Source organism: Erythrolamprus reginae, chromosome 7 (assembly GCF_031021105.1).
Source record: "Erythrolamprus reginae isolate rEryReg1 chromosome 7, rEryReg1.hap1, whole genome shotgun sequence".
Taxonomy (NCBI): Eukaryota; Metazoa; Chordata; class Lepidosauria; order Squamata; family Dipsadidae; genus Erythrolamprus; species Erythrolamprus reginae.
The window spans coordinates 954,326-967,625 of record NC_091956.1 but is presented as its reverse complement, the minus strand read 5'-3'; the positions used below and the strand labels follow the sequence as shown (position 1 = coordinate 967,625).

The 13,300-nt window shown below is 48.8% G+C and overlaps 1 protein-coding gene across 1 annotated transcript in view; it reads left to right on the top strand.

The window, feature by feature from the left end:
• The first annotated feature begins 1,079 nt into the window (after positions 1–1,079).
• ZNF638 (zinc finger protein 638) overlaps positions 1,080–13,300 on the top strand; it is a 46,286-nt gene continuing 34,065 nt past the window's right edge. Inside the window, exons 1-2 of the mRNA XM_070756806.1 lie at positions 1,080–1,219; positions 6,193–7,792. Coding sequence (XP_070612907.1) covers positions 6,197–7,792 — 1,596 coding nt within the window. The 5' untranslated portion in view covers positions 1,080–1,219; positions 6,193–6,196. The remainder of the gene's footprint in view (positions 1,220–6,192; positions 7,793–13,300) is intronic.

Here is a 13,300-nt window from a genome sequence, read left to right as displayed (position 1 = left end):
AGAGGTACCACTGTATTTGTTTATTAGAGCTGGAAGGGACCTTGTAGGTCATCTAGTCCAACACCCTGCTCGAGCAGAAGACCTTACTGTATACGATTTTGGACAAATGGCAGTCCAATCTCCTCTTGAAAGTCTCAAGTGTTGGAGCACTCACCACCTCACCTTTATTTATTTATTTTTAATTAGAATTTTAAGGATTGTTTTTTATATATATTAATTGGATTGTTTACTACTGTCTCTTTGATATGCTGTGAGCCGCCCCGAGTCCTCAGAGAGGGTCAGCATACAGATCCAATTAAACTTGAAACTTAAACCTCCGCAGGCAACCTCTGTCCCTTCTAGTCCGACCCTCTGCTCTACACCATCCCAGGTTGGTTACTTTCCGTCCATTGCCTCTTGTCCGGCCTTCAGTTGCTTTGGACGATGGGTGGACTAGATGACCTCCAAGGTCCCCTCCAACTCTAATAGCCCAGCTGCTGTGGCCTAATTGGGAGGTTGTGAGTTTGATCCTAAGTGGGGGCAGATATAAGGCTCTCCTGCTTTGGGCACAGGGGGTTGGAGTAGATGACCTCCAAGGTCCCCTCTAACGCTGTTAAACTGGTTATGGATTTGGAGAGACTAGGGACTCTCCAAGCTTGGCCACTTTAAGCGTGGCGGACTTCAACTCCCAGAATTCCTCAGCCAGCAAATCAAAGCCAAGCAGGCTTGGAGAATTCTGGGAGTTGAAGTCCGCCAGGCTTAAAGGGGCCAACGCTGGCCTAAATGGAAGGCGGTTCGCGCAATTCCAGTTACAGTTCAAAAGATTAGGGTGTCCCCCCCCAACCCCCCAGGCCTTTGCCGGGATGCAAACGGGGCGCCTGCCCGCTCTCACCGTGCGCAATCCCTCATCACCGCTTTGCGCGGTACTGAGGCGGCGATCCGAGCGATTGCGCAGGCGCCAGGCGCTCCTCGTTTTCCCCCTCTCCCCCCCTGCTATTCTCGCGCCCGAAGCCCCGAGCGGGACGAAGGGAGCGCATGCGCCACGTCGCTCGCGGGCGGGTTTCCCCCCCCTTCTCTTTCTCCGCACGCGCGTCGCGTCTGCGCAAGACGGCCCCAACGACACTGAGGCGGCGGCGGCGGCGGTTACTTCTTGAGGCGACGGGCGGTGGTGCCGCGACTCGGGCGACGTGAGGCCTCCGCATGTGCGGCCGAAGAAGGGGAGCCCCGGAGTAGAGAAGAGGTGGGCCCTGCGGCCGGTCCTCGCGTTCCCCCCCTCATTCCCTCCCCCCCCGGCCATAACGGGCGGAGGGAGGCGGGAGAAGGAAGGCCGCAAAATGGCGGCTGAGGGGGGGGAGACGGGGGGAGGCCTACTTGGCAGGGCCGCCAGGCTCGATTTTGGGGTCCCCCCAGTCCCCCTCCCCCACGTGCCCATCGCGTGCGGTGCCCGAGGCGATGCCCCAGGCGCTGTAGGCCCCGCCAGCCCCCCCCTTTTGGTCATCTGTTGATTAAACCTTATTGATTTGATTTCTTTCGCCACGTTTATTTATTACATTTATTTTTTCCCGTTTTATTATATTTATTACATTATTTATTGCATTACATTTATTTTTTACATTTAATTACCGTTATTTTTTATATTTATTATATATTACATTCGTTTATTCATTTTTTACACGTTTACGTTTTATTACATTTATATTTATTACATTTAATGTTTATTACATTATTTGCATTTTTATTATATTTATTACATTTATTATTTATTTATGACATATTACATTCATTTATTACGTTCATTTTTTGCATTTTTACCTTTTATTACATTTATATTTCTTACATTTTTATTTTTCACTTTTATCACACTTAATGCATTCATTTTTATATTTTATTAAGTTTATTGTTTGCATCTTTTACATTTACATTTATTTATATTTGTTACATTTGACATTTATATTTATTTGTTTTTTACATTTATTTGCAGCCCATTTTCCTGTTAAAATGAGCCTGGGGACAATTGGCAAAAGAAAGGACTTTCTTTCTTTTCTTCTTTTCTGCCATCTCCCTCCCCCTCAAAAAAAGCCTGCCCATTTCACCTTTGGAAACTGCCTCAACCCCCCACCCACCCCCACATGAAAGGGAGCAGGGGTGTTTCCTACAAGGCAAGAGAAGGAGACAGTCTCCCCCCCCCCCCCCCTTCACGTTTAGATCTGGCTTTGTGAGCGGTGGGTGTATAACTCAGAATTTGCTTTTGGGCAGATTTTGAGCAAGACAAGTCTTGGAGAGAGGAAAACTGCAGCAGAGTCTCCAGTGGGGGCCTTTCAGAGTACTTTCAGAGTAAAAATGCAGATTCTTCTGCTATGGGGAAGAAGGATTCCTCCACCCACATAGTTCTTAGGCTCTGCTCACACTAGAGGTAAGCTGGGTGGGGAATTCTGGGAGTTAAAGTCCACAGATGAACATCCTTGGTGTATACATACACAGCTGCCTTGTGGCTAATACCATTTTATTTCCCTCCCTGCATTATGGTTTCTGCCCCACCCTCCCCACTTTTTCCATCTTGTTTTGCATCCACATTTCAAAAACAACAACAAAACCTCCATTCCCTGGAGGTCTTCAAGAACAATATTATCCAGAGTGATATAAAGATTCCTGCCTCAGGTAGCGGGTTAGACTAGAAGGCCTCCATATTTAATTCTAGGAATGTACATTATTCTTTCTTCATGCTCAATAACTGCATTGAGTTTCTTTCCATTTGTCTGCCCAGGATCCATCTTGTCAGTTTTCTCCTGGCCTTTTTTTTTCCTGGTTGGGGGTAGGTGGATAAACCAAGAGGAAAATGCAGATGATTTTGAGCAAATACCAAGAAAATAACTGAGCAATAGTTTGCAGCTATTATCAGTTGGAAGGGACCTTGGAGGTCTTCTAGTCCAACCCTCTGTTTGTTTCTGACAAATGTTTGTCCAGTCTCTTAATCGATCTCCAGATAGGAGGTGCAGAGACCAGTATAATTCTACTTGCCACCACTGCTTGGGGAATTAAAAATTTAGGTCTGGGGCTCTCTATTGTGTTTGTGCCTGACCTGACCAATGGTCTGAGTTTCACAGCTAAGTCTTGTTCTGCTTCTGTAGCTCACAGCACACTAAACTCTTAGCCAGGACATATGTGGAAGTATGGCAGTAGGAGGCAGCATTCTCAGAATTCCCTCATTCTCAACTGCAAAGCTCAGTTAAGGGATCAAAAGTCAGAAGCAACACAGATAAAGCTTTTCCCCTCATTAGGTAGAACTTGCTGAACCCATTGTTTATGGAGTTTCTGCAGAACAAGCTAAGAACCGATTTTAATTTCTTTGTTTAAAGGCTTCTGTAAAGAAGGCAACTCCTGCCTTTGGATCTGAGTATCAACCATACACCCTTGGAACATTTTGATTCATAACCAATAATATTGCCTTCTTCCTCTTTCCGGTTGCTTTTTAGTGAGCTGCTTATGAAATGCATCAAAATTGCAGCACAAGTGAAGGTTCCTATACTTGCCTGTTATTTTTGAGAGTTTTTATTTTGCAGAGCTGTGTTGAAATCCCAACGAACTTACTAAGCACAAGCCCCTGACATTGCTGCCTGTTGCAGAAGGAAAGAGGTGGGGGGGGGGGGCAGGGCAAAGTTGGTTTGGCTTGTAAGACCGTAGGTCCTGATATGGTTTGCAAATAGTTCTGAATGAAGCTCAGTGGCTTTCAATAGGAAACAAAATCCAGGCAGCTTCATAGCCAGAGCTGAATTCTACGAGCAGCTGAATTGCATTCAGAGTGGATTATTCTAAATTGCTGCCTGTGCTGTTTTGTGGGGTGGTGATGGGATCTGGATGGAAAAGGAAGCTGCGTTTGGCGCTCACAGGAGCAGGAATTTCCTACCGTCAACCCCTGGGAAGTAGTTGGGATCAGTAGGTGCGCAATCTTGGGAAAACACAATGATAGACCAAGACTGACACACAAGTCCTTTCAGATTTTTGTCCGGCTCCACATCCTAGCTGCATTCTTAAGGCAGCATGGAAGCCTCAAAATAAAACCACCAGTATCCCTCTGGGACAAAATCACCATGGTCATCTTGCAATAATTGGAACTGAAGCTGACCTTTAAGGCTCTGGATGTTCTGCAGTAGTTCGGTTATTTAAAGCACCTGTTTAAATCTTCCTGTGCTTTTGAGTGTGGAGCATTTAGACCAGAGGTGGGGTTGGGATGAGCCCAGACTTTTGGAACTGCTCCCCAAATCTATATGATTGTGGACTGAGGACAAAGATTTTTGTTACGTTAATGATTTTATGCTCAACGTGATCCCATGTTTTTTCAATTTGTGCTGACTTTATTTCACGCTATGTTTGGTTTATCATCTACTTGTCAAATGTAATAATAAAACCTCGATTCTCTGGATCGCAGAGAAAATTTACTTTGAACTTTGGGTAAAAATCTATTGTTTCCAACACAGCCCAGACAAGAAATGTGTTTGTTTGTTTGTTTGTTTGTTTTTGATTTCTAGGCCGCCCTTCTCCTGAGACTCAGGGCGGCTTACAACAAAGAGCCATCAGTAAACAGCCCATGACCCCCACCCCCACCCGCATAGACCAGTCACCAGAATATAAACTGACAAGAAACAGCAGTTCTTACTAGCACTGATAATGCTACCTAGTTAGGGTAATGAAACATCTGCAAGAAGCCAAGCTGAGCACCAAGAACCCCTCATTTCAAGCTTGAGCTACAAATATTCTCCTTTATTGGCAGGCCAGATAGTTGACATAATTTATGGAAGCTGTGGACCTTGATATAGAGGACAGATTAGAATAGAATAGAATTCTTTATTGGCCAAATGTGATTGGGCACACAAGGAATTTGTCTTGGTGCAGATGCTCTCAGTATATGTATTAATTAAGTAATTAATATTAATATGATTAATTCAGTTACATGCATTCAGATTTCACGGGCACCTCTTGCCCCTGGTCTGTTAAATTGAGAGGGGGTCGTGTTTGTACCCAGAGCAGGGTGCGAATACATTATGTATTGTAATAGTTACATTGATGAAGAGTAAGGCTGAACAAGGGTACTGCAGATAGTCTTCTAAAAGCCGTGATCTGCTTAGCGGTGGCTTTGCGGAGAGAGCAGGAATCGTGCTGCCTGCCTCTGCCTTGGCCATTTCAGGTTCACAAGAGCCAGGGTTACTCGTGAGTCATTGTTCACCAGGATAACTCTGGCTGAATGGGTGTCTTCAGTTTGGCTGCTACCATATCACTTTCAGGTGGGAACATAGGGCTGATCAGAGAGCCCAGACACCAGCAGAGAAAAGGAAACTGCTCCCCCAGTATGCTCTTTTCTTATTTGTTGCATTATCTCAGAATGGGGGGGGGATGCTAGTCAATACTGCTGAGCCATCATGGAAAAAGGGGCTGGGGAATGAGAAGAAGCCTTTGCTTTCCTTCTTTGCTGTGCCCACTTTCAATATATTGCTATATTTCTCCCGTTCAGTACAAAACACTACGACAGAAGGAAAGTAACTCCTCTTAAACGTTTTCTTTCTTAGAATGCTGACCAGATAATTAACATGATTGAACGATAGTCCTATGCTTAATGTTGCTTGAAACGTATGTTGTTTAGTGCATATATACTAAATTCTGTATGTATAATTTTCCAGTAAATGCAGAAGATTGAAAGTTCAATTATATACACAGTTTTGTATTTTGATGTTTTCTAATGATGTTGTAAATAAAATGTTTTATACATTCAGAAAGAATGTAATAAAATGAACCAAAATTGCAACATTTGAAACCTCTTGTTCAATTGAATTGGGTATGAAGATTTTTAGGCTGTACACATTGTATTAGCTGGTTTAGTTATGTCTCCCATCTTACTACCCAAAGTGACTGGGTGGCTGCAATGTGTTTTGTTTTGTTTTAGCTAGTCACGTGACTTCGACCCTGTGCTTTATCCTACACATTTCGTTTCTGTCACGTGTGAACCCACTTTAGACTTTTAAAAGTACATAGTGTGGAAGTAAAACAAACAAATCACTAGAATGGAATTGCTGAAAGCAACCACTTTGGCAAATGAATAATAATAAGATATTTTTTAAGGAAACAAGAGTTTCCCAACAATATGCTTAAAAGCAGTAAAACCATTTTAAAAAGCAGATTAACAAATAAATGTAATTAACTTTTGTGTGTTTTAACTTTCAGCTTTATGGTGTTCTTGGAAAATGTTGCACCTCTTGTGAATTCTCTGAACCTTGGCCTTGCCAGCCCTTTTCTGTGGGGCCTCCTGCCTCCTTTACAGTTGGCTCAGATTAAGACCCAGCTGGCTCTTCATCAGTTGAACCCGGTTGCTTCCAACTATTCTGTAGCCTCCTCTCCTTTGTTAAATGAGGCCTTCCTGAAACTAGCCATGTTTAACCCTAGAGGAGCCATGCCGCCAAGGCCAAGGGGGCCTAGGATGCCTGATCCAATCCCGCGTGGGCCTTTTCACAGGCCGGGACCTGAGCCAGGGGGGTTCCAGAGGCAGCTCCCACCTAATTCTGACGGAATGCCCCAAAGGTTCATGGGATCAGACATGAGGGCAGGATTCCCAAGGCCCAATGTTCAGGTGCCTCCAAACAGAAGGGACCCAAGGCAAATGGCAGAGAGGATGAATATGGAGCAGCAGCAGCAGCAGCAACACCAGCAGCAACAACAACAACAACACCAGCAGCAGCAGCAGATGGAAGGGTGTGGTTCTCGTTGGGAGACTCAGTTTCCCCCTGAAAGCAACAGCCAGAACCAGCCCCTCCCAGGAAGGATGGCCGACTATCCGCCACCTGTTCAAAGCCGCTACACCAATGAGAGTGCCTCGAGCATCTTGGCGAGCTTTGGGCTGTCCAACGAAGACCTGGAAGAACTCAGTCGTTATCCAGACGACCAGCTGACCCCCGAAAACATGCCTTTGATTTTACGGGACATCCGCATGAGGAAGATGTCTCACCAGGGGCCAAGCTTCCCTCACCAGAGCGGCGAGAAGGAGAACTTCCGCAGCGAGGACGGCCACGGCTCCATGGCCAAGGGCAAAGTCATCGACTACGGGCACGAGAGCAAATACGGGTACGACGAAGGTCCCCTGGAGGTGAAGGTCTACAGCGCTGAGGGGACCCCCAAGGACCCCCTGAAAGGATTCCAGGGCCAGCAGACGCTGCCCACCGGCATCACCAGCAAGCAGATGAACGCCGTCGAAGAATTGATCCGCCAGATGGGATTCCAAAGCTCCACGCCCAGCACCCCGTCCTTCTTCCCCATGGACGGGCCCAGCAAGATGCCCGGATTGTGCGCCCCTTCCACGGGAGCTGGGGCAGCTCCGACAGTCCAGCCCATCATGCCGCCTGTCGCACCGCCGCCCCTACCTCGGCCTGCGATGCCTCCTGTCCGGCAAGCTTTGCCTCCCCCGCCGGTAGCTCGGCCCATGATGAACCAGGCGCCACCTCCTTCTCACCCTCCCCCTCCTCCTCCTTTTGCACCCGAGGCGCTTGGGGCCATGAACCGGCGCGAGAGGATTCACGAGGAGCCCAGGCCGAGCCCTAGCGCTCCCCTCGAACCGTCTACCAACAAAGCTTTCCGGAAAGAGATGGACGGGCCGATCAAGTCTCCATTTGGCGTCGTGAAGGCCTCGTGGCTCCCGGTTTTTCCCAAGATGGATGCGCAGAAAGTGAAGAGGCTGCCCACTCCGTCAATGATGAATGATTATTACGCTGCGTCTCCGAGAATATTTCCACATATGTGTTCTCTCTGTAATGTAGAATGTAGACACTTGAAGGTGAGTCCAACCCCCCACCCCCGGCCAGATTACGTAATTTATACAGAACTTTTTATCTCTCTGTTGGAGGTCAGTTTATGCGTTTTATGTTAAAATGTCCGGAAGTTAGGACAAGTATCTGATCCAAATGTCTTTCAGTTGCTGTCTGTCTCTAAAGAAGAGCAGCAGCAATAGTTAGACATTTAAGTTTAAGTTAAGTTAAGTTTTATTAGATTTGTATGCTGGAGGTGGGGAATCCCAATAGGGAATTCCATGGGCGGAGCTTTGACGTCAGGGAGACGTCCTTCCTGGCCGGCTGAAACGTGGACTCCAGGAAGGACGTCTCCGTGACGTCAAAGCTCCGCCCATGGAATTCCCTATTGGGATTCCCCACCTCCGTTTGAGCTTCCTGACCGGCTGACAGCTCCGCAGCTCTTCTGGCAAGTGACAGCCGGGCGGCAGGGCTTCTTGGCGGCCTCCCGAACCCAAACGCCGAACCCGAACTTTTCCTGAACTTCTGGGTTCGGCGTTCGAGGCAACGCCGGGAAGCCCCCCAGCTGTTTCAAAAGGCGACAGCCGGGCAGCAGGGCTTCTCAGCGGCCACCCGAACCCGAACTTTTGCCAAACTTCTGGGTTCGGCATGCGGGAGAACGCTGAGAAGTGCCCAGCATAGTTCCTTCTAAGCTGAGCAGTGAGCAATCGCTCACTTAAAAATCATCATCAACTCAGAGTTTTCCAAACCTTCCCAGAAGCCGAGAGGGAAAGAGTGAGAGGGAAGGAGAGAGAGAGGAAGAGAAACAGAAAAAAGAGAGGAAGGAAAAGAGAAATTAAAAGAATGGGAGTAAGGAAGAGAGAAAGAAAATCAAAATCTAGTTTGAAACTAGCTCAACTATTTAAGTGGCATTTTGATATTGATAGAGTTGCCCTATTATGAGCTCACTCTTATAGACACACAGTATTAATTAATTAATTAATTAATTAATTAATTAATTATTTCTGTGCCGCCCAGTCCCGAAGGGACTGCTGCTCAGACACTATACTTTTCCGCCTACCCCCCAAAAAAATTAGAGGGAACACTGGTGCCCAGCTGTTTCAAAAGGTGACAGCCGGGCGGCGGTGCCCAGCGGAGTGCCATTTTTGCATTGTTTTTTTGTTTGCACGGATTAATTGATTTTACATTATTTCCTATGGGAAACATTGTTTCATCTTACGAACCTTTGGTCTTACGAACCTCCTCCCGGAACCAATTAAGTTTGTAAGACGAGGTATTACTGTATACCGCTTCACGATTATTATTATTATTATTATTATTATTTATTAGATTTTTATGCCGCCTCTCTCCGGAGACTCAGAGCAGCTCACAACAACAAATCCAATGATTAAAAACAGTTTAAAATGATGCTTCCCTCAGGGGTTTATATACCATCTTGTCGTCCACCCCCTCCCAACAATCTGGGTCCTTATTTTACTGACCTTGGAAGGATGAAAGGATAAGTCAGATAATTATTAAAATAGATTTGATAGACATAATAGTTCTTGTTTTGTCTTTAATTTGTACCTGCGTGCAGGCATGCAAAGTTGATTATCTCGGCAGCCTTGGATGGTTGTTTACATCAGTCAGGATGCCAGAGGCAGTTTAAAAATGTTAAATATTATCAGATATTCAAATCCTAAACTGTAGGATTGAAGTACAATGTATTTTATAGTGTTGGGCTGGGCTCAAATATCTGAAGTAAATTGACTGGGTTCAGTAAGTTAATAATGTGCTTAAATTTGTCCTTGAGGTTCAGGGTTAGTGCTCAGTTCTTCCACAAGCATGGATTTTACAAGACAGGCCCCATTGCTAATCCGAAAGTACAAAGATTTCAAAATATTTGGGAATAAACAAGGTAAAGATCTAATGTAGGTTTCCTTGGAGCTCATTGAGTTGGGATACATCAACTTTGTGTGTGAAAGTGTCTTGTTATTTTTGTTGGTCTTAAACACAGCTAATGGATCCCAAGTTCCTTTCCACCTGTTTTGTTTGGTCTCTACTAAGCAAAATGGCAATATAAATTTATTGATTTTATTTTGGCTCTCCCACATACAGTTATAAGCTGCTGCTTATTTTAAGAGGGTGTAAGTCTCATTTATTTAAAAGAGGTTGCCTGCGAAACATGTTTTTGAGGCTGTTTTTTTTTAAAAAGAAATGATGCTCATAATAAACACCATTTGGATAGGAGACACCACTTGAAATGGGATTTGCTATGTGATCTCAGAAAGGAAATGACATAGTTCTGGGGACGCCAGAAAGGAGGATTTTGCCTGGAGCTTTTTGACACAAACCTTGTGATTTGGATGAATTGATAATAATTGATGAAAACATGAAAGTGAATATATATCTGTATAGTCTGGAGGACACAAGGAAAAGGGGGGACATGATCAAAACATTTAAATATGTCAAAGGGTTAAATAAGGTTCAGGAGGGAAGTGTTTTTCAAGAACAAGGGGACACAATTTGAGGTTAGTTGGAAAGATCAAAGGCAACATGAGAAAATATTATTTTACTGAAAGAGTAGTAGATCCTTGGAACAAACTTCCAGCAGACGTGGTTGGTAAATCCACAGTCACTGAATTGAAACATGCCTGGGATAAACATACAGTGGTACCTCAAGATACGAACCCCTCGTCTTACGAACAACCCGAGATACGAACCCGGGGTTCAGAAAATTTTTGCCTCTTCTTACGAACTTTTTTTGTCTTACGACCGCCAAACCCGAACTTCCGGGTTCGGCGTTCGAAGCCCCGCAGCCCAGCTGTCACCTTTTAAAACAGCCGGGGGGCTTCCCAGCAGCCTCCCGGAAGCCGAAGCCGGAAGTTCGGGTTTGGCGTTCGGCTTCGGGGAGTTGCTGGGAAGCCCCCCGGCTGTTTTAAAGGTGACAGCCGGGCGGCGGGGCTTCTCGGCGGCGGCGGCAGGTTTGTAAGATGGAAAACGTTCGGGAGGCCGCTTTGGGTTTTTGGCTGGGAGGGAGGGCAGGAGGTCCGGCGCTGGGGGAGGGAGTCAGGAAGGTCCTCCTGCTCCCCCCTCCCAGTGAAAAACACAAAGACGGTCTGCCGCCGGAGACCCCTTTGTATTTTTGGCTGGGGGGGGGGGAAGCAGGAGGCGCAGGATCGGGCCGGCGGCGGGCACGGGAAAAGGCAGCAGGTCTGGGACACTCCCCACCCCAGCACTTTGAATCCCGCCCCTTCTGCTGGATACGGGCGATGGGCGGGGCGAGCTGCCAAGCCCCTGGCTTCCGCGCCGCTCGTCCCACCCACCGCCCGTATCCAGCAGAAGCTGCTGGATTCAAAGTGCTGGGGTGGGGGGGCTGTCGGGACAAGCCGCGCACAAAGGCTGAGGCGAGGCTGAGCAGGAGGAGAAGCCAACCAGCGAGGTGGTGGGCTGGGAGCCCCAGGCGAAAGGAGCTCGGGCATCGGAGCGCGGCGCCAGGCATTGTTCTCCGGACCCCGCCCGCTCAGCCCCGCGGCGGCCCTTTCCCTCTCCAGGCTGCGGGCGGGGTCCGGAGAACAATGCCCGAGCTCCTTTCGCCTGCGGCTCCCAGCCCACCGCCTCGCTGGTTGGCTTCGCCTCCTGCTCAGCCTCGCCTCGGCCTTTGTGCGCGGCTCCTCCGCCGGAGCTCTGCCGCGCGCGCCCCTTCGCAGCCCCCTTGCTCCTTGTCCCGACAGCCCCCCCACCCCAGCACTTTGAATCCAGCAGCCGGGCTGAGCGGGCGAGGTCCGGAGAACAATGCGTGACAGCCGGGCTGGGGGGGCTTTACAGCAGCCTCCAAACGCCAAACGCGGAAGTTTGGGTTTGGTGTTTGGCTTCGGGAGATGGCTGGGAAGCCGCGCGGCCGTTTTAAAAGGTCACAGCCGGGATGGGGGGGTTGCTGGGAAGCCCCCCAGCCCGGCTGTGACCTTTTAAAAGAGCCGCGCGTCTTCCCAGCCATCTCCCGAAGCCAAACGCCAAACCCAAACTTCGCTCCTGTCCTGGCTAAATCGTGTGGCAGTAAGCAGGCTTTGGGGTTTTGGCTGGGGGGAGAAGTAGGACCTTCCTAACTCCCTCCCCCCCAGCCAAAACCCCAAAGCATGTTTGCTGCCACACGATTTAGCGGCGAAGTGACGTGAAGGGATGGAAAGCTGAAACCGCCCGGTTTCAGCTCCCCATTCTTCCACGTCACTTCGCCCTGAATGCTTCTTGGCCGCCTGGCAGAGCGCTCGCAGCCAGCGGGCGGCAGCGGTGGGGGGGGGGGGGGAAGCCTCGCGGGGAAACCGGGCAAGAGCGATCTTCTGCCGGCCATGGGCGAGCGGCGGGGAGTCGCCAATGGCCGGCAGAAGATCGCTCTTGCTGACCTGATGCCTCGCGGTGAAGCCGGGCAAGAGCGATCTTCTGCCAGCCATGGGCGACTCCCCGCCGCTCGCCCATGGCCGGCAGAAGATCGCTCTTGCCCGGCTTCCCCGCGAGGCAGCAGGTCAGCATCCTGGGCGGGTGAGCGGCGGGGAAGCCGGTGGCTGTGGCAGCTGCTGCCCCCCCCCCCCCCGCTGTTTTAAAAGTGACAGCCGGGCGGCAGCGTTTTTTTGCGGGGTTTTTTTTGTTGTTGCACGGATTAATAGACTTTACATTGTTTCCTATGGGAAACAATGTTTCGTCTTACGAACCTCCTCCTTGCACCAATTAAGTTCGTATCATGAGGTATTACTGTACAGTGATCCCCCGCTCGTTGCGAGGGTTCCGTTCCAGGACCCCCCGCAACGAGCGGGTTTTCGCGAAGTAGCGCTGCGGAAGTAAAAACACCATCTGCGCATGTGCAGATGGTGTTTTTAACTTCCGCAGCGCTAGCGAGGAGCCGAAGATTGGGGGCGGCGCGGGTGTTTTAAAACGTCGCCGCCGACATGGGGGGCTCGCTAGCACCCCCCCGAACCCCCAACCCGGGTTTGGGGGGGTGCTAGCAAGCCCCCCATGTTGGCGGCGACGTTTTAAAACACCCGCGCGGCTTTCCAATGAGTCCCGAAGACAAGCGGAAGTTTGACGTTTGTCTTTGGGACTTATTGGAAAGCTCCGATCGTTTTAAAGCAGGCGCGCCGTTCTCCGCTGACTCCTGGCGAACTTCCAGGGCGAAGGGTGGGCAAGCGGGTGCTGGGGGGGGCTTCGCCCTTCCGCCAGCAAGAGGGGGAAGACCCAAGGAAGCCGCCCAGCAGCTGATCTGCCCGGCGCCATCTACGCATGCGTGCCCATAGAAAAAAGGGCACGCATGCGCAGATGGTGTTTTGACTTCCGGGTTCAAAAATCGCAAATTACCCTGTTCGCAATGGTCGGGGACGCAATAACCGGGGGGATCACTGTATATCCATCCTAAGATAAAATACAAAAAATAGTATAGGGGCAGACTAGATGGATCATGAGGTCTTTTTCTGCCATCAGACTTCTATGTTTTTATATTTATTTATTGGATTTCTATGCCGCCCCTCTCCGAGGACTCGGGGTGGCTCACGACATATAAAATATACAGT